Source organism: Artibeus jamaicensis, unplaced genomic scaffold (assembly GCF_021234435.1).
Source record: "Artibeus jamaicensis isolate MK-2021 breed Jamaican fruit bat unplaced genomic scaffold, CSHL_Jam_final contig_685, whole genome shotgun sequence".
NCBI lineage: Eukaryota > Metazoa > Chordata > Mammalia > Chiroptera > Phyllostomidae > Artibeus > Artibeus jamaicensis.
In genome coordinates this window covers 312909-336650 of record NW_026521924.1, presented here as the reverse complement: position 1 = coordinate 336650, position 23742 = coordinate 312909, and the positions used below count along the sequence as shown (strand labels likewise).

Genomic DNA, 23742 nt, shown 5'->3' with positions numbered 1-23742 from the left:
TTTACATGGGGTACCTAAAGTAGTCAAATTCCTGAGATAGTAAGTATAACAGGGATGGCCAGGGATCAGCTGAAGGAAGTTAGTATTTGACAGGTATAGAGTTTCAGCTTATAAAGGTGAAAAGCGCTCTGAAGATTAGTTGTACAACAATGTGAATGCACTTAACACTACTAAACTATATTCCTAAAAGTAGTTATGCTGGGGAAGGGTCATCAAGGAACATTTATAAACGGCCCATGGACAAAACCAAAGGGAGTGGGACTGAGAGTGGGAGGTGGGGGAAAGTGGTGGTAGGAAAATGGAGATAGATATACTTAAACAACAATAAAAAAAAAACTAAATGAAATAAAACTTTAATTTTAAACCTTTTAAGTTTCCAACTTTACTCTTTTCTATATTAACTTATTTATTTTAATAAATTGTTTGCTTTTAAAAAATAGTTACATTTTTATACCACACATTTTTAAAAAGCAAATAAGTTATGAGTGCATAAAAAGTAATTCTCTGTTGTATTTGTGGCCATACATTTAAACCATAATCACAAATTCTGAACATGCTAACCAAAACTTATAAAAACTGTAACACATACATGTACCAAGAAGGTATCTATGGAACTTGACCTGAAATCTCTCTTACTTCTAATCCATCCTGCCCAAACCCCAGAGTGTATGTCCCCAAAGAATAGCTCTTTCTATCAAAAGCCGATTGCAGACACCCACACTTGGTTTTCAGCGTGCTCACAAGCCAGGCCTTAATGTGCAGATTCTTCTTATCTCTTCCTAGCCCTCAGCATGACCCCCTCTGTCTAGCACGCACTCTACTTACTTACAAAAGATTCTTCTCCCAGACTATCTTCTCCTCAGCCCGCTGGTCCTCTTTGCAAACACCACAGGGCCCAGAATCCAGTTTATTTGTGAACCTTGCATAGAATTTTCAAGCAGAGCTGAAGCAAGTAAGTTGGGGCTCCTCAAGGGTAAGTGACTAGAACCAATTCTTTGGTTAATATTCTTCTTCGCTTTGTCATTATTATAAATTTCTAAAATCTTCATGTCCTAACTGCAGAGAAGAAAGCTCTAGACCAGAGGCTTCCAAGAGGAAGGTTCCTTATAACCCCTACAATCCCCTCCAGGGCATCCTTTTCCTGACATGCACTCTGGCTGTTTACTACAGGCTGTGTATCGCTATGGCACTGTGAGTGAGCCAAGAAGGAGGAAACAGGGGAAGATGTTAAGATAGGAAAATGCCTGGTTTCCCTAAGGTCCAAGGAAAAGTGGGTTCCTGTGAATTAGGCTTACGAGAGAGCCCATGGTGCCCACAGGACGCGATCTCAACGTCAAGAAAAATTCTTTCTGGAAGTCCCTGGTTTTGTTACCCAGCACTTTACAAGGCATGGCTACAGGAAGAGAATCCCTTCCTAGGCACTTCAACTGCCACCAATCCCTTCCCCGCCCCACCCACCCCCACCTCTGGCAGGGGTGGGCTGGGAGCTGCTTCCCAGACAGCACAGTGCCAAGTCTCAGAGGGCCTTGCTTTCTCTCTAAATGGGATCAGGTGCGCGTCAGTTTTCCTAGGCAGAGGACAGCGCACTTGACACCCAGATTCTCCACACACAGCAGACTCTCAAAATGCGCACTGAATTGTTAAAGCACCTCAGTCTGAGTTTTCCATCTTGAGAAACTAACACGCTCTTGTGTCTAAGCAGATTATCCAGATTTAAATAAGTATTTCGTCAGGGTCCATAGTTCTCTCAATGTTCTTTCAGTTTTACTGTACGGTGCTTAACTGAGGCTGACGGTATTTATACCTGTAACATCACAAAAGGTATAAAGGGCATCGCTACAGCTTTCTTTCTGCTTCCATCTGCCAGGTTGCGGAGGCAGTCAACTTCACCAGGTATCTGCTTCCTATACATTGGAGTAGAAAATTTTTCTCCAATTATGTTTTAATTCATGGGCTATCATTCTCTGCAGCAGGTGGCAAGTTGATGGGAGTGTGATGTCAGGGAGATGAAGTATAAAGTAATTTTCATCTGAATTTTTACAAATGAGTGTTGCAGGGGTGGCAGAGACAAAATATGTCTGTTAACTGAAGCCAGGTGAACAGGAGGCATCATGGTGTCATCAAATGCCTCTAGAACCATCTCCTTAGCCAACTGTAATGCAGCCTAAAGTGCACTGTTTCTCACTTGAATTCTCTGACTGCCTTGGTCTAATTCCTCATTCTGTTATGAGGCCCTCTTCCTATCTTTTGCTTGAGGATTCTGAACATGACCTTGAAATTATTCAGAAACTGCAGCAAGTGTAATTTGGGAATTGACCTATGCCACAAAAATGCATTCCTTTGCACAAGATACCATTTTCTAATATTTGGAATATTGATACTCAAATAAATTAGCAAAACCCCTTTCAAAAAAAGACACATGTATCTCATTAAAATTTAATTCTTAACCTGTTTGCTAAACATTTACTAAGCATATTTAGTGAATGGTACTTTAAGATACATAAATTAATAAGTCAGGCCTTTGACCTTGAAAAGCTTCCGATCTAATAATAGGAAAGACACATAAGTCAAACTCTTACCCAGAAGCCAGCCCAAGCTGGTCCTCCCTGTGCCCCACATTGCAAATATGGACATACCATACACGAAGTTGTTTAAACCCAAAACCTGGACATCACCCTAGATTACTCCCTGTCTATGGCTACCACCCAGGTCCAAGGCACTCTTGGACTAAGGATACTGCTATCTAAATGGTATCTTGTGTCTATGCTACTTTCTCCAAAGGACATTCCCCCTCTCTGCAGTACGCACGTCTTCAAGTTACTCTCCTTCTTAAGGCCCCCAGATGCTTCCCCAGCACTCTAACGAGAGGCAACTCCTTCCAGGGGCCCACCAGGCCCTGCCCAGCTGTCTAGACTCACCCTCTAGACACTCTTCTTTGTGCTTACTATTCCCCCTACACTGGCCCTTTTTCTGCTTCCCATTTTGAAGCCATTGTGCTTGCTTTGTTTTCTGCCTGAAATACTATGCTCTCTCCCCCTTTCTGCTGCAGGAGTGCCACCTTCTCCCCACTCAAGTCTTAGATTAAATATCCCCGCCATGGGAAGCCTTCCCTAATCATTCCGTCAAATACTGCCCCAGATATTTTATGTTAATTTCACTGTCACTTTCTGTATTTGTTTTTATTATTTTATTGTCGTTCAGTTACAGCTGTCTGTATTCTCTCCCCACCCCCTCCAAACCCACCTCCTTCCCTTGCTTCCCCCTCCCCCTTGGTTTTGTCCATGTGTCCTTTATAGTAGTTCCTGAAAACCCTTCTCCCCACTGTCCCCTCTCCCATTCCCTCTGGCAATTACAGGTAATTTACAAATAGATACCTTGTGTATTTATTTGTAAATTATCTGTAATTGCTTCTCTCCTCCAGCCAGCTGTAAACTCACCTTTGTGGTATTGCTCGAAATAGTGCCCCAGTGCTAGAACCTGCCTGCTTCACAGGAGGTGCTATGAAAGAACCTGCTGATTGATAGGTGAGTGTCCCTCACAAAGAACAAAATAAAGACGCCGGAAATAGAGCAATGTAGCCTGAGGAAGGAACACATTTTTAAATTGAGAGATAAAAGCTGGAAATAGCTTTCAGAGGGGGCCTGGTTTATACTAAGCTTTATAGGACAAGTGGGTGCATCTTAAAATGCATTCCAGGCTCTGAAACTGGCAGAGGACAAGCCTCAAAGGCATGGCTATTCCTGGTGAGTCTGAGTGATGAGCACAGCACGAGACGCAGGGACCCATGGGCTGAGAAGGGCACAGCTGGCGGAGAGCCCGAGTGACATGGCAAAGGGCTGGGGTTGTGTTTTTTAGACCAGGGAAGTCACTGAAAAGTTCTGAGGATGAAAATGAGTACACTCTGACCTGTATTTTATAAGCACTGAGAAAAACTATTTTTACATAAAAACAGCAAACAACAAAAAAAATGGCATTGCTTTTCAGAGGACTATATATTCTCCAGTGTTAAGAAGAAAAACGAAGGATGAGATCCCATCTTTGAATGCAAGGAAACAGAGGCCCACACTTCGTGACCCTGTGTCTCAGAGGGACAGGCCAACTGCAGTTTTTTGGTTTTCGAAGGCCCTGAACAGCCACATAACATTCCCAAATGGTTTCAAAGTAAAAGGTACCACCCTTAATGATAAAGCAGACACCTAGATTCCAAGACTGGAACTGGGTCCTGGACCAGAAGACGACTCCAAGCAAGCACTCTTCATATCCCAGCACAATTACACTGGCCCAAAGTAGTGAATACGTGGATGATTTTATGTAAACTGAAATTGAACCGAAGACCTGCATATTATATTGAAGTTAAACAAAGTGAGCACATAAATGATTCTCACTTTATATGTTGCGCATGGAGTGCAGTGCGTGGGTCCCCTGATAACAGGGGAATACCCCCACAATCCTGACTACAGGTAGGATTAGTTGAAGGGAAGAGAGGAAGGCACAGCATTTAAGATACATTGTATAACAAAGGCAAATTAAAGCTGTGTCTTCCTGAAGGGAAGAAGACTGCTGCCCAGGGAAAATCATGTATGTGACTGTGAGAATGTGCAGTGGCTCATGACACAGCCAGGGTGGGTGCCCTCCCCAGATGCCTGTGCATCGCTAGGAACTCTTGCCCAGACTAAAGATGGCAGCCAAAAGAGGGTCAAAGACACCATGGCAGGCACTAACACACCATAGGAAGGGTCACAAAGGAAGTTCTGAGCCAAGTATTTAAATCAGAATAGGAGTAGGTCAGAAAGTCAGAGTCAGACTTGCAGTCAGAGGTTTGCAGAGAGGTCTGCAGTGAGTTAGCCATGAGGTCTGTCTGCCTGGACGTCTGTCTGCAGAAGACAGCAGCAGAGCTCACGGAGCTGTGGGGGCCTGCCTGGCCAAGCACAGGCACAAGCGCTGTTTGGAGCCGAACTCTGACTGGGAATGCTGAGCTGCAGACTCCTGCTTCTCTGAAGGACGTACGGAGAAGTCACTCTTGGTATAGGGACTTGAGAGCTTGGTGTACGCCCTCTCCCTCTGGCTTTCTGGCATTTGGACATTCTGGGCCTCTGGCCCTGCTCCCTGTGTGGATGGGAGTGCTTATGGGACCAGGAGAAGCAGGGCCCACCAGGGACTCAGACCCCACGGAGCTGGACGCCCACTCCCGGAGGCAGGGTCCCACGCTGGGACATGTGCCTCCCTGGGCTCCAGCATCTGGGGCAGTGTAACGTGGCACATGGTTTCCTGAACTGCTCCATGAAGGCTGAGAGCAGTGTACCCGGACCCTGCAGGAGCGAGCTGCTGAGAGAGGAAGGTGACTCTGAGACCCACAAGTGCACATCGGAGAGGACGGAGATCTGTTTTCGTGACTGCTAGTGGACAGATAACTTCTGAGTATGGTTTTGGCTTATAGCCTTTTGGGGAGCAAGGGAAGTTCTGGGTTTCATGGGAAAGGACGGCTCTCAGCAGAAGTAGTTTCAGCCACCCCCAAGGTTGGAAGCCTGTTAATAAAAAAACTGTTTCCTTTAACACAAACCATTGAGTCATGTAAACTCAAGGCACCAAGTGGCCAAGCTCCAGTTTGCACAGTTACAATTCAACTCAGTCACTCTAACAGGCAGTTGCTAAAACTACTGCAAGGAATAAAAGACCTACAACAAAACATGCCTTCCAAAGTAACAGTAAACACTGCTCTGAGGGGATTTTAAAATATGGCTTATTTCAAGACAGACTTATTTTAATAAGCACCGCTCTCCTCAACTGACACAAGGGACTCAACGGCTTGCTTTTTCACTTTCGGAAGGACTGGAAGGAGGGAGAGGCCCAGGAGCCTGCAGCAGCCCTGGTGACGCACTAACCGGATTTTTTTTTTAATTCAAGCAAGATGAGCTTCAGCTCACCTGTAACATAAGAAATCTAGAGACATGGTCAAAGGCCCCTCTCAAGTTTAAACTCCTATAAAAATAAAGAATTTCCTTACAGGCCTGTCCGCTTTCCATGAATCAGAGTACTGACTTGAGCTGCAGAAGGGCATGCCATTGCGCCCAGTGTTTGTGAGGAGCTGAGACAGGGGCCATGGGCAATGCAGCGAGCAGGCCACAGGTCTGAATCAGCCCCATGGTCAGGGCGTGGGTTAGAAATCAGAAAGGCCTGGACTTCTGATACCACAGCACCAACCGTGAAACTGCGGGCGAGCAAAGCGATATAAATTCTTTATCTGTGAAATGGGGATAAGAGCCCTCAGAATTAAGAGATGGAAGTGAGGTGCTTAGCACAGTGCTTGGCATATAGTAACTACTAAATAAAGGATAGCTCTAGAAGATGCTGTTAGCTTTATCCCACTTAGCTACTAGATTTACCTTCATTGTTTTACATATTTTCCTTATAGAAACATAAACGTATAGAAACTCACAAAACTGGAAAGGTCCCTAAAGACCTTTCTTTCAGTTTCTCATTTTAAAGTATTTTCATTTTTATCACCATTTCACTGAGGAAACCATCAAGCTTACCTGAGTAAGGTCACCCAGCCATGAAGTCCGTTGAAACACTATTGTTGGCGTCCTCAGAGGCCCCCAGTCCTTGGGATTTGTGAACATAATTTCCTGTGCTATGCTATGCCCACAGAATCAAAGCTGTCACTGTTATTACAATAAATTTACAACATGAGAAGAAAGGGCCTCAGCCAAAGAGAGACTGCACTGACTAATCAAAGTGCCAGCTCTCAAACATCAGTAATGGAAATAATAGTGAATCTTTTAAAAACTCTTAGTAATGCTTATTATGCTGTTTAGCAAAAAAAAAAAAATCAAAATATGTACTCTTATTTATTTTGTAATTATAAGTAAAAGTATGTACACCTACAGCCAGAGCTAGAAAGGAACCTGGAAAATGACTACGGCTGATCTGATTGCAAAAGGGTTTCTTTTATCCAGTGACTTTAAAGGAGAGACACGATACACAACAGAACAGTGATGGTCACGGGGCAGGAAAAGCTGCTGTTCACTCACCCTGGGTTGTATAACATGACGGCAGAGAGGTTCTCGCAGGACTTTGAGAGGTCAGTCATGGACAAGCTGAAGGAGGACAGAAGGCCACTCTAGGAGCAGACACAGGGCAACACGGTTACCTTCGCAGGTAGTGCCAGTGCTGTGGACTCAATGCTCTCAACGAGTGAGACAGAGTGAGGCACAGACACTTCTCATGCACCTCTCAGCTGGCCTTTCTAAGGATGGCAAATCAAGGGCAGTCTCAACCTTAAGCCCTCAGCTAAAGACCAGAGGGCCCTGGCATGCTTGAACTGGGAAAACCAGCCAGTAGCTCCACACCCTGATGGTCTCCCTGACCATGCTGCATTCAAGCTGAGGGAAGGGGTCCTGACATCTCTGCCACCCTCATTCCCTGGCAGGAGCACTGTCCTGTCATCAGCAATGTTCAGGTTTACGTACTGGGTGATGGAGATGGAGCAGGGAGAGGGAAGGGAGACCAAAAAACAAGACTTGACCTGTTTTGCTTCCATGGAAAGCTATTAGCAAACATTTTCTGCAACTGCGCATCAAAATGGACCCTCCAGGGAGACCCTGAGCTACAGGCTTCACTGGCCTGAGGAAGAAGGCTGAGGTTTTCAGCTTTCTTGTTTCCCATCTACAGTACTGGCGACCTCAGGCAGTCCTTACAAGTATGCTAAGATGTGGGGCTTCGCAACTCGGGGATGAAGGGCAAACACATCCGGGTTGGCAGGTCAGGGTTATCACTGACACCCCAGTCACTGGCTGTGGAACAAGTTTGTCTCAGTTTCTCATCTCGATCGTCTGTGAAATGGAGCTAGTAACAGCTGCTGCACAGATAAAGTAGAAAATATGTGGACGTTCCCTGCAGTGCCGTGATTACAGAAATGCTAGCTGCAGTCCTCATTATCTTCCTCGGTCTAAGGACAGCACACTGTCTCTGCACAGATCTCTCTCCCTCTCACTCCTTCCCCTGTCTCTCTGGTCCTCCACCCCCCTCCCCCATTCAGTGCCCTCTGGATAGCCCTACCCAACCAAGAGGAAGTCTCTCCCAATTGTCCTAAGCTCGCTTTCTGCTTTGTCCCCCAAGAAACAACCAAATAAATAAAAATGAGCAAACTTTTGAACAGAAGTGATTCTGATAATAGGTTAACTCTTAAAAGATGTTTGTAAGTGGAAGTCACTCTCCCCTTAATGCACGTGACCCCCAACTCCTGTGAGGGCAAAAATTTGAAGAGAAGGGTCTAGAAGAAGCTAGTCTCCTTCTGCTCTGAACTTTACTGGTTCACCCTCCCACTTCATTGGCCAATAATGTGCCATGAAACAAACTCCCCACAATCAAGCCTGACTACAGAACTCTTGTGGTTTTGTACTCCAGAAATTCAAACTTTTGGAGCCAGAGCGGAGATGCCCCTGGCCACAGCCCCACCCAGATCAGGGCTGCCTCCTGGTGACTGCACACAGCTCACCTTCCTCTTCTCCCTGAGCTTGGCAGCCTCCTTTGGATGGTTAAAACGAAACATATTGGTTCTTCCTAAGAGTATCACGGCACCTAAGAGCACATAAAAACAGTAATGAGTTTATAGCATGCACACTGGTCAGCTGGTAACATCATAACATAGAATTTTATAGTTGAAATGCAATTTCCAGTGGACTATAAAACAACAATAATAAGGGAAAGATTCAGTCCCATAAGTCTGCTTTCATAAGCCACTTTTAAATGTGCAAATACTTTTATTTTTATAGTCAAGTATCACAGTGCTCATGTTACCCAAGGTAGAAGTAATGGATCCAAGCATTAAAATATGGGATTTAAAACTTAATATGTAGATAATTATATTTTTGATAGTTGAGGAAAAAAGGAAATTAGTTCTTCAAAGATATCTAATACCAAGCAAACCACATGGTCACAAATATAGGAAATATTTATTAACGCCAGTAAAAGCAAGAATCTAAAAGGAAAGTGCTTTCAAATGAAAACATGACAAAGTACTGGCAACTACTATTAAAACCTCACTCATAATTTGACAGCAGAGAAACTGTGTACATATAGTGTCTATTTCCATGCAAAAACACAGCTTCCTGTTAAATTCTGTTAAAACTGAGATGGTCAAATTAGACACATAAGAAAACCCCTTTTGGTTGGTCGGGGTCCTGCTTATTCAGAAAATGACTGCACAAGGGGTAAAAGAAGTCAATGTAAATGCCCAGGAGTAACAAAACCACTGTGCCTGGGCACCAAATGTCAAAGTAATTAACCAAACACTTTCAAAGGTCGGAGCTGTCCGAAGTTGGCCCAGGAGCCAGGGAAGGCAGTGAGCTACCTGTCACTGGAGGCATCTAAGGGAAATGATGTTCCAGAAGAGATTCACTATCTTATCTGGTCCTATTAACACCTGCGAGTCTACCATGCCTCAGAATGACCCCCATGTTCATTCTTTGCCCAGAAAAAAAATGCAACTGATTTGTGAAGATAAGACACACCCACTAGAAGTCAACCATGAAGGATGTCGTGTGATGAGGTGTCCAGCATCCATGTGGCAAGTCCAGGCTGCAGTAGGCGGGGCAGACTTTTGCACCCAGGAACCTATAATCTGGGTCTCCCTGGAGGGCTAGAGGGCAAGAGGTGTTCCAATATGGGGTAACCACAGGGAAGGGCTGACTTAGGAGAACAGGCCTGCTGCGTCTGGAGAGGGGAGGGAGCAAAGTCCACCCAAAATGCTGGACACCAGAAACAGTGGCAAGAATCCATATTAGATAGATGACAGAGAAATGGCCTGTGAGGATCTGGAGAGTTGGGATGAAGAATCTGCACCAGAGTCAGAAATGGGTGGCCAGAACAAAGATGCGGCTCACAGGTGTGGCTTTATATTTTATGTGCAATGTTTAAATAATTTGTTGGCAGCAGTTAAAAACCCACAGTTTTCACATAAAAGTCTAAATTTCTTTCTGGATCCTCTTCAAAAATTGGAAGATACAGTGTCAGTAGATCTGTGATGCCTCTTGGCAAAACTACCTGGGCTCCATGGCTGCTTCCTTTGGACAGAGCCTGCTGTCTCTGGTGAGGCCCAGTCACCCACCTCTCGCCTACAGGTGAGAGCACGCTCCCAGGCAGCATCCTGGAGTTTCACACCAGTACATCCGCCTGCCCTTCTACATACCTCTAGTTCTCAAAGATGTTTCCAATTCAATGTGGTTAGAGTCTAACAGGCTTAGATCAGAACTAAGGGGCCAGTGAAGGGTTGGCTCTGGTGGTGGCTAACGTTTAGTGTAAACAGAGTCAGTACACATGGGGAGGCACAGTTTTAGGAGACTCAGAAGGGCAGCAGTGGATATTGTCCACTCTATAGTCTGCTTATTCCTTATTCCCTCATATGAAACTGCATTCACATACTTTCAGATTATGGAAAAGCACCATTACCATAATTAAAAAAGGTATTTCCTGTGCCTTTTATGACTAGGACTCAGAACCACATGCTACACACAAAGTCAAAAGCAAGCAGCTGTGTCTAGCATATACGAGTACAGATAGATACTTAACACATGTCTTAAAGTGTCTTAAGTGACACTTTATAACAATGTCTTAAAGTGACCTTAGAAGGCAATGGCACTTGAGGTGTTAATCACCTCTAATCCAAATCTTGTTTCTTCCTTAAATCCAATATCCAGCCATGCGAGTTGAAAATTGCTAAAATATGTTAATGGAAAAAATAGAATATATATCACAGACATATTTCATAACATATGAAATCACTGAAGATAATATTGCCACCTGGGTCATTCATGTAAAAACCCCTTTAAGGAAATATAAAAGAAAACAAAACTATCCATGACCATTCCTGTTTCCATCTAAATGTGTGTAAACTACCTGGCACATAAAAGGGGCTCTGTTATGTCTGGTTTTCTCCTATTTTCTCTACTGTACCCCTTTACTCAACGAACGTATGGACTTTACAAATCTGCTTCATTTGGACATGGTGCTGCTATTCATTTATTCATTCATTCAACAAATACTTTATGAGCACTTATCATATACTAGTCATTGTGATAAACACTGGGATACAAAGTTGAACAAATCAGGCATCTTCCTTGCCCTTATGAACCTTATAAAGCTTATAAACATGTAGGAGAGAGAAGTAAATAATCAAATAATTTCACGAATAAATGCAAAGCTGCAGCTGAAGGAGAGCTTGGGGAATGACAAAAGGGGAAATGACATTGTAAAAGGATGGACAAAGATACTTGTTAACAACAACAAAAAAAGCTTCCTTTAAATCTCGGTTCCTAGAGTGCATTAGAAGGGGGTTGACTGCAGGCGAGGTTAGGAAAGGATGCCCTTAGGGAGCTGGTGCTTAAGACAAGCTCTGCACATCAGCAGGGGATGGGGGAATAAAAAAATGATGATGATGATGATGAAAATGAGTGATAGGAAGACAGCTGTATGTCCAGTAGAGGGAACAAGGGAGAAGCACTGAACAACATAAGGCTTGAGAGAGAGGGAGCAGAAGACAGAGAATCTTTCAGGATATAGCAAAGCATCCCGCCGTGCTATAGGTGCAATGGGAAGACACTGAAGGGCTCTGTGCAGCAGCATTATTAGATTTGAGTTTCAGAAAGATCCTTCTTTCCACTGGCTGAAGAATTAATCAAAGACAGCACAAGCAGATGTGGATGAACAAGGTAGGAGGCCACTGTAACAGTGCAGGTCAAAGATGACGGCGGCTTACAACTGGGGAGGAGGGATGAAGAAGGGAGCTAAACAAATTAGGAAGATGTTTAGGAAATACGGATTAACAGGACTAATGATGGGCTAGATGCCGCAACAAGGAGGTAAGGAAGGCTTATGGGGTTTGGCCTGTCATAATTACTTGGGTGGTAAGTTGTTCACACAGATTGACAACCCTAGAATAGAGCTAAGATTGGGTTAAAGGAAACACCATGACTTTGGTTGTAGACATAATGAATTTGAGAAGCCTTTGACAGGCAGAAATATAGATCTGAAGCTCCAGAATAAATGACTAGGATACCTATCAATCTATCTGTGTATCTACCAACCTCTCTACTGACTTACTCTCAATCTACCAACCTACTTACCACCTACTTACATATGTACGTATAACACAGACACACATATATGCATCTACTTAATATCTACATGTATATACACACATATATAGGTATCATGTATGTGTACACATATCTGTATGTATATCACTCTCTATATATTTGAGAGTCATCTCTAATAAATGAAGCCACAGGTGTAGAGAAGTCACCTTGAATGCTGACTTTTAATGGCCAACTAGAGGAGAATGATTCTTCAAAAGAATCAGAGAAGGGGACATCAGAAAGGGAGAAGGAAAACCTCAAAGCCAAGGGAAGGAATGGTCAAGGATACAGAATGCTTCAGAGAGGTCAGTCAAGATACAAGAATTGAAAAAGGCCATCAGGTGTGGTGGCATGGGGGTCATAAGTGACCTCGGAGAGAGCATTCTGAGCATGGTCAGAGGCCAAATTGAAGGGGATGCAGAGTGACTGAGAGCTAAGTATCTGAGTGCAGACAGACAACTCATTCAAGAAATCTATGTATAAAGAAAAAGGTAGAGTTGGTAACTTGATAGGGACAGTGCTCTGTGTTTTTGGTAAAAGGAGACTCATGCATATATTTTAAAAAGAAACATGAGAGCCGAAGAACATAAATGAGTGAATGAATAAGAATGACTGATGGTGTAAAGTTTCTGCGTGAATCTTGCCTGAACTCTTGTGAAGGATGGATCATGGCGTCTCCTTGTTTAGTCATCAAAATGGATAAGGTTCCTTCCAGATCTGAAATTCTCTTTAACTGTGAACTTGATCTGAGGTTAATGTGACTGACTAATCACAGCAGATGGACTTTTGTGATGCACTTAATTTGTAACTTTTAGAATATGTTTAAACCTTCTTGAAATTTATGGTGACTTCTTTGAGATTACTTCGGTGCCTATTAAATACTGGAAAATAGACAAATTCCAGATGGTCTCAAAAGGGGAAATGACATTGTAAAAGGAGGGACAAAGATACTTGTTAACAACAACAAAAAAAGCTTCATTTAAATCTCAGTGAATGAAACCTCTGAAGGCTGGTTTCACATGAGATTTTCTATTTTAATATTCCAGGCACAATGAAAAATATTAAACATATCTAGAGATTTTTAAGATGTAGAGTGATAATATTCATCAATATCACTATTAATTACTTTTTCAAATTTTAGGTGAGATATTCTAATTCTGCTACTACACAAATCTTTTTTTCTAGTATAAATGCCATATGAATATTTCTGAGGGGATGATATATGAATATTTCATTCTGAGTTACAATTAATACAAACATAAAAGACAATTATATTCTCAAAAGTGCATGGTCCCATGCAGTGTGACTGCAGAGGCCAAAAAATGGGGCCCTTTGATATTGTGCTTCAGCGCTGCACATTCTGAATTTTTTTTAAAGATTTTATTTATTCACTTTTAGAGAGGGTAAAGGAGGGAGAAAGATAGGGAGAGAAACATGGATGTGTGATTGCCTCTCGCACACCCCCTACTGGGGACCTGGCCTACAACCCAGGCATGTGCCCTAGACTTGGAATTGAACTGGCGATGCTTTGGTTCACAGACTGGCACTCAATCCACTGAGCCACACCAGCCAGGGCTGAATTTAATTTCTTTAGAACGCCACCCCCCACCCCCATTTCCACACACACAGACAAGATATATCACACTGCCAAAGTATGTTCAGTGAAAAGAGACATTTCCATTTTAGATACTATAGTCAGAAAAAAAAAAAAGAGCCCTATCTGGGAACACATCACTCTCTGGAAAGGTGCTGAATAAGAGGTCAGGGCAAAGTAGGATGGGTGAAGTTCTTATTTTGTTTCCCAACTCAAACAAAAAGAAACTTGCTTGTGTGTGATATTTTCCTTCTGATTTAAAATGTCTTAAAAATATTTATATTAAAACAAGTTATGATGATGGCACCATTTTGGGGACCTGATAGAGAGAAAGGCTAATTTCATATATTAATGCCAGTACTTAAGAACACATTGAGTAATATCTTCTAGGGCCTTGAACTCTTGTGACACTGACTTTATTATTTATGACATCTAAATTATAGTAATTTTCTCTACATGGAGAAACTATATAATTTTTCTCTATCACTGGCTTTGGGCAGTGATAGAGAAGATTAAGACGGCCACAGTGTTGGTGGTAGGGAAGAAAATTTCCTGTGAATACTAACGAGTTCAAACAGGACACAAGGCTGGGGCTGAAGGCTGCCTCAGACCAGACGGGCACTCGGCATCCAGGGCAGCGGTCGTCGGGATCACAGCAGGCCTCAGATCACCAGCTAGCATTGGCCAATGACATAAATGCATGTGACAACTCACCAAATAGATACATAAACCATCGGAAAATACCTTTTCCGTATTTGTAATTCAAATATGGATTTACAATCTCCTGCTTTAGATAAGTCACTTAAAGCCTGTTTAATCTTGGTATAGTAAAAACCGAAAAATTAGATTATTGGACCCTGGAGAAGAAAGAAGAGACTGTCAGTCTTTGTTATTGAGGTTTCCAGCCAAGTAACCCATCAAAAATTATTTGTCCAATTGTATGAAATGGCTGAACTTGAAGCCTTATAAAAATTCAAGATGCTTCAGTCCCATCCCCAAAGAAATTTTTAGAGGGGTGTGTGTGTGTGTGTGTGTGTGTGTGTGTGTGAAAGTGCAGATGAGAAAGTGGAAGTGGAAGCTGATTTTTTTCTTCTTCAAGCATCAGAGGAGATACAAAACAAAAGCATATAAGAACAGGTCTTGTCCTTCTGAAGGAAAGTGTAGAAACTGTCTGAAGTAATTAGAGGGGACACCAGATAGTAGACAATAAAATAAATTCAAAGGTACTGAATGGGAGGCATTACGCTAACTGCTCAAGCTATTAGTAACTTTCTTTACTTCATTTTCTTTGTTACCAACAGTACTACTTATTCTGTTAGTAACAATCTCAAAGGTTCATTTCTAGCCTCCCCCACACTCCTTGCTATCAATATTCTATTCTTGCTCCCAAAGTAGTTCTTCCAAAATGTGTCCCTTCTTCCTACGCTCCAACAGTCTCTTACCTTCACCATCCCCCTTTTTTGTTCCTGTTCATCTCCAAGCCTCCAAGGGAGCTACCAAACACTGCACTGTCCTTCACCTCTGCTACCACATTACCCATCCACTGAACAGGAACACCCTCCACAGGAAATCCAAGCACCAGTCTGGGATTCCCGAGCCCACACACCTGCTGTGATTCGGCAGGCTTGGTCTCCCATTGCTCCTGCTCCCCACCTCCTGCTCCCTATTTCTCCACTACACAGTTTGGTCAAAGCACATCTAGGACACTTTTCAACATGTACCATTATGACAAATACATTCATTCACCTCAGAATTCAGCTTTGGGTAAATTAGTCCTTTTTCAGCAGTCTAAAGCCACCTTATGAGAGGAGTTTTGGTTCTGCATGAGATGAAATAAATACACTTGACCCTGTCTCTCCCACCGAATGTCACTCAAGCAGCAGGGATTGGAGGGACCTCAAAAGTAAACAGTTGCTGGTGTGTTGAAGAAGACCAGCACCTGAACTGCCACTGAACATGTGGTGATTTTACCTTTTTCCCCCTTCAGTATTCCCTGGCTTGGTCTAGAAGGAGGCCCAAAAGTTGACATCTGATGATGTCATGAGAGAACTTCAGGAGAAGCTCTTGAGTTCAGGATCAAGGAGGGAGAAGGTCTCCTGGCAGCAACAGTGGCAGCAGCAGGGGACCCACAGATGTCTCCACCTGTGAGGGAGGGAAAAATCCCTTCCTAATCACAGGAGCTGTGGTCCCCAAGAGAGCGGGGCACACCTCTGTTGCCTTTTCCTCTCTCTGTCCTTTCACTGCTGGGCTCTGGACATGGGCACAAGTGCAGGAAGGACATCAGAAGTAGCATAAAGCTCTGTATTTCTAGCTAGATGACAGAAAAACAAAGACCCATCTGAAAGGTGGTATAGAGGGAGAAGTTTAGGAAAGCATCCTCACAGAATTGTTTATGAATTCCTGGGCCACCCCCAACTCTGCAGGCATGAATCTGACACTCAACAGAATATGACAACGTGGCAAACTGAACTAAGATGCAGACCACTGCTCAAGGCCAGACTGGCCACCAGGTAGTACGTGCACGGGACAGACTGGAATAGCCTGCAAAGTGTTTGAAAACCCAACTGGCATTGTAACTAGATTCGGAACCCACAGAGGATGATTCTAACTTATGGTCTGAATCCAGCCAGGTCAATGGACTGCTAAAATAAAACACAACAAACAAAATCAACATTTCCCATAAAATCTAAACAAGACCCAGAATCTTAAAACATGATGTCAAAACCATCCAGGCAATCTAACATTATTCAGCATATGAAGAACTGGGAAACTCTCAACTTATATGGCAAAGAAAAAAAATACTCAACATGTTAATGCTGAGATCAGAGTTGGAGTTATTTGACAAAGGCTTAAAATCAGCTATTATAAAAATTTTCATACAGAGAACACTCTTGAAAGATAAAAACATTTCAACAAAGAAATAAAAATTATAAGGAATCAAATATTAGTAAACTAAAAAACTTTATTAACCAAAATAAACAAGAATGGAGATGACAGAGAAAGAGATTCAGGGAACTTGAAACAGATCGACTACAATTATGGAAACAAAAACGTGAAGGGGAAAAACGTTAACCAAAAAATAAAAATAAGTAAACGGAGCCTCAGAGACCTGTGAGACAATACTAATATTTAACAGTCATATAATTGAAGCCCCAGAACAAAAAGAGTATAGTGCAGAGAAAGTTTAAAGAAATAATGGCTGAAAACTTCCCAAATCTGGAGAAAAATGTACATACAGATTAAAGCAGCTCAGAAAACCCCAAACAGGTAGATGCCAAGAAATCGATGCTGAGAGACATTGGGAAGCCATTTTATGGGATGTAAAGCTGCAAACGAAATTTAAAAAGGAGAAGAGAGATCATGAAAACTAGATGTGATGAATCAAACAAGAAAAGAAAGGGTTAAAGAGATTGACAAGAGGTTGTCTGCGCGCCAAAGTAAGTCAAGGGCACCAAGAAATCGACTTCAGCGTAATTAGCTTTGGTTAGTTATTATCATATTTGAATGTGCATCAGAATCACTTGTAAAAAAAAAATAGACTGCCAGGCTCCATCCCTATTCAGCGGGTCTGACTCAGTAGATCTAAGATGAGCATTACAAAAACCTTCCAGGCAATGCTGACAGTGCTGATCAGGGACACACTTTAAGAACCACTGACTTTAGAAATAATATCTTTCAGAATAGTTAGAGCTTTGACATTGAACAGTATCTACTGAAACACCCATGTGAGCCAGATCTGCAGTCACAAATTTGAGGACTAAATCTAGTAAGTGTTTATGGGCGAGCGCGGGTAAGTTAAATGAGGGGGGGGGTTAGACATTGATATCTGCTGGCTTTTTGTAATGTGTAAAAGGCTTCCTCTGTTCCCTAGATGCCTTGGCTAAACTCCTGGAAGATTTATTTTCCTTTACAGTTCCACTAAAATTCTTTTTAATTTCCTTCTGACCAACTCAGACCAGAATTTCAGCAAATTAAAATTTTATCAAAGGCTCGTCAGCTCCACTCCCCAAGACAATTACCCCTTCCCTCTTTTTTGAGTACTTGAATAGATGCAAATCTATTTTGGCACTCAGGCATAACACATTCAAATGCACCTAAGTGTAAATTCCCCAGATGCAGTTTCTGCAGCACTTCTAAAAGAAGAAATGAGCATTCAATGCCTCTGAGAAACTAACAGGAAAACCACGGATATGAACAGAAAAATTAATTATATTTAAGAACTACTAGCTTTAAAATAACACATTGCAATAAAAAGAAATAATAATCAAAATAAGAGAGAATACTTCCTGGTAATTGCACGGAAAATCCTTAATTACTTTCTAAATTATAACTCAATTGATTTTTTTACCATTTCAAATTAGGTACCTTTTTAAAAAGAGAAAAATCTAACATCTGAGACTCTACCAAAAATGACTCAAGGACTATGCACTAGACACCATAGTCAAATTCATGCTTTCTTCTCTAGCAACTGCCTCCATTTTCTATGGAATCATACAATGAACTTATTCTATGAAACAATACCATGGAGCCCTTAGTACCACGGGAGTGAAGAAAACTAAGTGTCAGAGAACAAGTCAATTAAAGAGCATGGTTAGATGAAATGCTACATGCCCCATGCACTGTTTCTGGATAAACTCAAAAAAGGGGAGAAAAGTTGCAAACTTTTCATGCAATAGGCTTCAGGCAACATGCATTATATATGTGACCACACTGAATTCTCACAGCATTAGCAAACATTTTTCATGTTAGTACCATTATCAGATAAAAACATTCCTGTAATTTAAGGCAAAGGAAGTACTGTTTACACAGTCTGAAAGGAAGAAAGCTGTTAACTGATACAGGTAAAAATTCCCCCCCAGTGGCGACAGTCTGCTAAATACAGATAAATGTCCTATTAGTTGACATTCAGAAGCATCTTCAGTGATTTAGATAAAGAAGAGGTCATTACTACAAATGCTTTGTAATGGGGCAGCCCAACTAACACATTTCCAAATGAACAGTAATTTATTAATAAAAAGAAACATTTAAATGCCAAATATCAGCAATGAACTGGAAACTAGTTGTAAAAAGATAGGAAGCTGCTGGCAGTGCAGGGGGAATCAAGAATCCAGTCACATGTAAAATTAAAATGATTACGTCCCTGTGACTGGGTGAACAACCGTCTGTATTCTCTGTTCTTGATACACTTACTTAAACTGCTTCATGAGTAAAGCCAAGGTAGCTTTTGGGGTAAAAATACAGAGCTTTGTGTAATCCTGTTTCCCAATTATTATTGATTAAATAAAGTCCATACACTTGATTTTCCTTCAGTCTTTTTTTTTCCTTTAAAGAAATAAAACCTTACAGATAAGTAGAAAATTCTTTTGTAGCCCTGCCTAATCAAAAAGTCCTGTTTCTTTTCCAGAGGTTAACAGTACACTGAAGTGTCAGCCCAAGGTGATTGTTACCAATTCAACACCAACAGGAGTCCCTAACTTGGCATGCAGTGGGGGACGGACTTGGTTCAGTGAAAACAGTTCAGTTGTGACACATCCTGGCTGTGGAACAGCTCCAGCGAGGTAGCCCCGGTGAGGAAGCTCCAGTGTTACTCCAGTGTCACAGCTCAGGTGTCACTGTTCAGCTCCACTGTTGTCTGCAGCCCGTCTCCAGTGTTGCAGCTCCAACCAGGGAAAGGCAATATTCAACGCAAACTGTAAGTGTGCTTCACTGAGGCACAGGTGAAGCAGCCCTGTATAAAAAAGAGTTCCAGCCCCCAGCCCCAGATTTGTCTGTTCTAATGCAAATGAGGATTCCAAATCTTTGCTAATTGATTAGACCAAAGAGCACCATCCTGACTGATGCAAATGGAACTGCTTATTGGTCAGTGAAGATGTAAATAAATATATAGCTGTGCAGCCCCAACTGGGCAGGGCAGATCTTTAGCCTATTGGTGGATTCATGAGCCTAAGAGATCCATTATATTGGTCAATTCAGACAGCAGGAGCACAATGCAGGAGGCTTGGCAGCTCAGTGTAGCTTCTCCCTGAAGCCCAGAGAGCAGGAGAGCCCCTATCTAGCAATGACTACTATACTCTGTTTACAGATTTTTGCCCAATTAGCCACCAGGAGTTCTTAACAGGCACTTAACATTCTCAAGGTCAACAGTAAGTATGTGGCAGTCCTAGTCACATTTTTTATTTTTAGTGCATTCAGGGGGCAGGGGGCAAAAGTAGGTTTATAGTTATTCATATGGAAAATAATACAATACTTAATAAACAATAAAACAAGAGTAAACTGTGTTTCACATACTCACAACTGCAAACCTACTTTTGCCCAACCCCGTATTTTTGTTACCACAGAAAACTGTCTCATATATTTTTTGTTTTAAAAAGATGCTCAAGTTCTCACTTAAATAAGGTTCAAAAATAAAGAAAGGTTAAGTAGAGAATTCTAATCTTTAATTTCTGAAGGACTGTACATGTTTTCCTTTTGATGGAAATCTCAGCCTTAAAAGTATGTGTATTAAAAAGTCTTATGCTTCTCTCATGTAATGCCTAGAAACACAAAGTCATCTTGCATTTCATTGGCCTAAGACTTATAAATGACATTTATACTCAGTGCACGGTGTTTTAACGTTAGAACACAGCATTTTACATCAATTTCATTAACAGCTATAGTGAGAAAGCTGTTCGGTAGCAGAGCAGAATATGCCAGAGGAACCCAAACCCATCGGATCTGAAAATCATGGCACTGTGGTAGTAAAACAATTAAGAGTACCCCAGAAGGAGAGAAAACTCTGACAATTAACCTCGAATGCTAACGAGTACTACTACTTTCTTAGGACAAGTTTTATCTTCAACACAAACATGAAAAATTTAGTTCCAGTCATCACTAACTTGAACAGTCATATTTTTTTTCAAATGGACTTTCAATTTTGGTAAAATTTTAGGACAAAAACCACTTAATAAAAAATACTGCATGGGAAATATATTAAATTCTAGGCAGTTCCCACATTAAACAATAGGTACTCTAAAAGTTCCTTTTTCAGTATATTTGGAAGTCAGGACTGACTTTCTCACAGAAACGTCATTACGTGCAACAGTTTCCAGGCAAATCCACGAGAGACTATGGATAACCCCTAACAGAGCAGGATGATCACTGTCTGTAATCCACTCAGTTCTCCCAGCATCCAGTGGCCAGGGCTGTGGCTGGTCCAGAAGCTCCAGAGAAGCAAGGCTGGAGCAGGGAAAGCACACAGAGGAGAGAGTCTGATGGCCGGAGAACCAGCAGCCAGTGTTGAAGTCCATGGGCCGGCTGTGATTCGGGCAGTGTTTACAGCAAAGAAGGCTCCCACATTAATCCCAACCATAATTCCTCCTCTACTTCCACAAGAACACCAGACTGTAAGTCTGGGTTTCTGAAAAAAAAACAATGCACAAGGCTCAGAAGTCCCAGAGTCCAATTACTGAATTTTGGGCCCCACTTTCCCCATATGGTTTTAAACTGATAATCTTAAAAGCCCTTTGTACTTAGAAAACCTGCAACAAACATTATAATTAAAACAGATTATGAGAGAGCGAAGGTTTTTTTCTCCCCATTTTTGAGCAATTAATATATAGAGAGAGCTGTGTTCAGAATTGTGTATACATGAATGAACATACTTGATCAAGTACATATATTAAATGCTTTCAGTTTTAGGGGAAGAAATAGATAAAAACTTAAATACAAGAAGACACATACAGAATAAAAAGAAGCCCCAAGATGAAATATACTTTTAAAATATGAACAAGAAATCCTGGAAAACATAATTAAATCATGAATAAGTAACAGAAAAAAAGAGTAAAATGCTTACTAGTTCCATGGCTGATTTTGAAATTATGAAAGAAATCCCAAAGAAAAATGCAGTCAAGTCAGCAAATAAATAGTAGACTTAAAAGATAACAAAATTATATTTATACATAAAACATAATATTGGGAAAATAGCTACACCAAATATGAAAAAGTGGTTATAAGGAGTTATAAGGTTATATGGAACACACATTCAAATTAATCAGGGAAAAAATACAAGATTATTTCCCACAATTCTGGCAGGCAATAGTGTAACTACTCTACTTATGTGTTAAGGATGACAATAAAAACCAGCACCACCTCTTGTAAAACCCTGTAAATATAAACACAGTCGCCAGAACAAGGTCACCTCCCTGTGACCTGAGAGAGAAGAAGCCAGTACAGTGAAATCTACTGGACAGGAAAACATGTCTCTGGTCTTTCATCATGACCCCTGCACCACCCCTACTGCCTGGAAGAACAGCAGCAGGAACCTCCAGGTGAGGTCCTACGGGAACAGACAGGTGGTCAGCTGCAATCTAGATTCAGTTACATAGTTCACTGGTGGTGCCACCTGTCAAATGTGTACCCTCCAGTTATCCATGTTTTCTGCACTAGGGTCTGTGTGTTCCCAAGTAGGGCTGCGCTGAAGATCCCTACATTTGTGACTTCTTGTCTGTCTGCCAGCCAATTATGATAACTTTCTAGGTTCAGAGAAGAAAAACAGCCTCTCACTATGACTAACACTGCTGCCTGGCAAGAACCAGCTTCTCCATCCAACATGGCCAGGGCCCTTGACCCAGCTGCATAAAAAAACAGGAAATAGTGCTTTGGTAATGACCACTGGATGCTCACTGTATCCTCGGTTTGGGCTGGTCACCTGCTATTGCTGACCTCTGGACTTCCTGGCCAGCTCCAGGGCACTCACGATGTTTCCCAAGCTCAACTTACCTTGAGACTAAAAACTAAGAGTAAAAAAAAAAAAAAAAGATGGAGAGATCAGTGGATGGGTGGATGGGTAAATGATGTACAGGTAGGCACAAGGTGAGCATTCCATCAGCTGCTTTTAGAATGCCTTTGATGGAATCTATGTACCTCTTACAAAACCATGATCAACCTGGTCCGTGCTATGTTTCTGAGATAACTCTTTGCAACTGACTTCTGTCTATGATTTGGCTAACACCATTAAACTGCCTGTTTTCCAGTCCCTGTCTATCCAATTCCTATGTCAGAACAGGCATGTAACCATAAAAAATGTAATTATAAATACTACGTATAATATATAAAAAGAGCTTAAATAAAACAACAACATCTTTCTTTCTCTCTTGCTATGATAAGTCCAAAAGCCATCATGAGCAAAGTGGGCATCTGCATGAAAATGGTAGGCATGTGGAATGGGGTGAGGAAGGGTTCTGCACTAAGAGAAAGGTAAGGGCACCCAGCACGAATGCCACAGCCTGAGCAGGAAGAGGAGGGCCCCTGCTTGAAGAGGCGGAAGCAGTGACAGGATACTGGTTACATAATGAGAGTCAGGTTTGTCACTGTCAGAAAACGGTGCTACAAATAAGAAAAAGGAGAAAACTAGAACGAACTCTGCTACTGCGTTGAAATTAGAGGTGTTAGTATGAAATTCCTTGTTAGCAATATAGGTAGTAAAATATATTTCAATATAGCAATATAAATAAAAATAGTTATGAATGTTCACACACACACACATTTTCCTTAACTCTGTTGACTGACAGGACCCAGAGGCAAGGATACTTCAGTGGCAATGAGCGCACCAAGTGCCCAGATCTTGGTTTCTAGATCCTGTTCTCCACTAAAGGAAGCCAGGGTCCTTGCAGAACTCCCAGTTCCAAGGAAGTGAAAGATGGGCCTGGGAAGTGTTCACAATGGGACAAGCCAAAAGAACAGAGAAACCAGCTTAAGAGGAACTCCCACTGGCCAATCTGGGACAAGTTGAGCATCAAAACAAATGACAGAAATAAACTAAAACTTACCAAATAAAATAGCAAGCCATATAACCCTGTTGATTTAAGTTAATTAATGGATAAATAAATGGCAAAAAAAGAGATATCGTTCTTAAAGTAAAAAGCCAACTTACTGTAAAAGTAGTTTTTTTAATTACAAAAATATTGTTTCAAAATAAATAATAATTGTAAAAAAAGAAAATCACCATTCAGCATCCATCAGCATAAAAATTAAATC

The 23742-nt window shown here is 41.7% G+C and overlaps 1 protein-coding gene across 6 annotated transcripts in view; it reads right to left on the bottom strand.

Annotated features, from left to right (window-relative positions):
• KIF16B (kinesin family member 16B) overlaps nt 1-23742 on the bottom strand; it is a 317135-nt gene that overhangs the window by 124393 nt on the left and 169000 nt on the right. For all 6 annotated transcript variants that reach the window (XR_008392618.1, XM_053671040.1, XM_053671038.1 and 3 more), the window contains 2 exons: nt 8498-8580; nt 7032-7120 (listed from right to left, as the gene is read on the bottom strand). Coding sequence is in view for 5 of the 6 variants with exons in the window: in XM_053671040.1 (XP_053527015.1) it covers nt 7032-7120; nt 8498-8580 (172 nt within the window). In the remaining variant the exon portion in view is untranslated. The remainder of the gene's footprint in view (nt 1-7031; nt 7121-8497; nt 8581-23742) is intronic.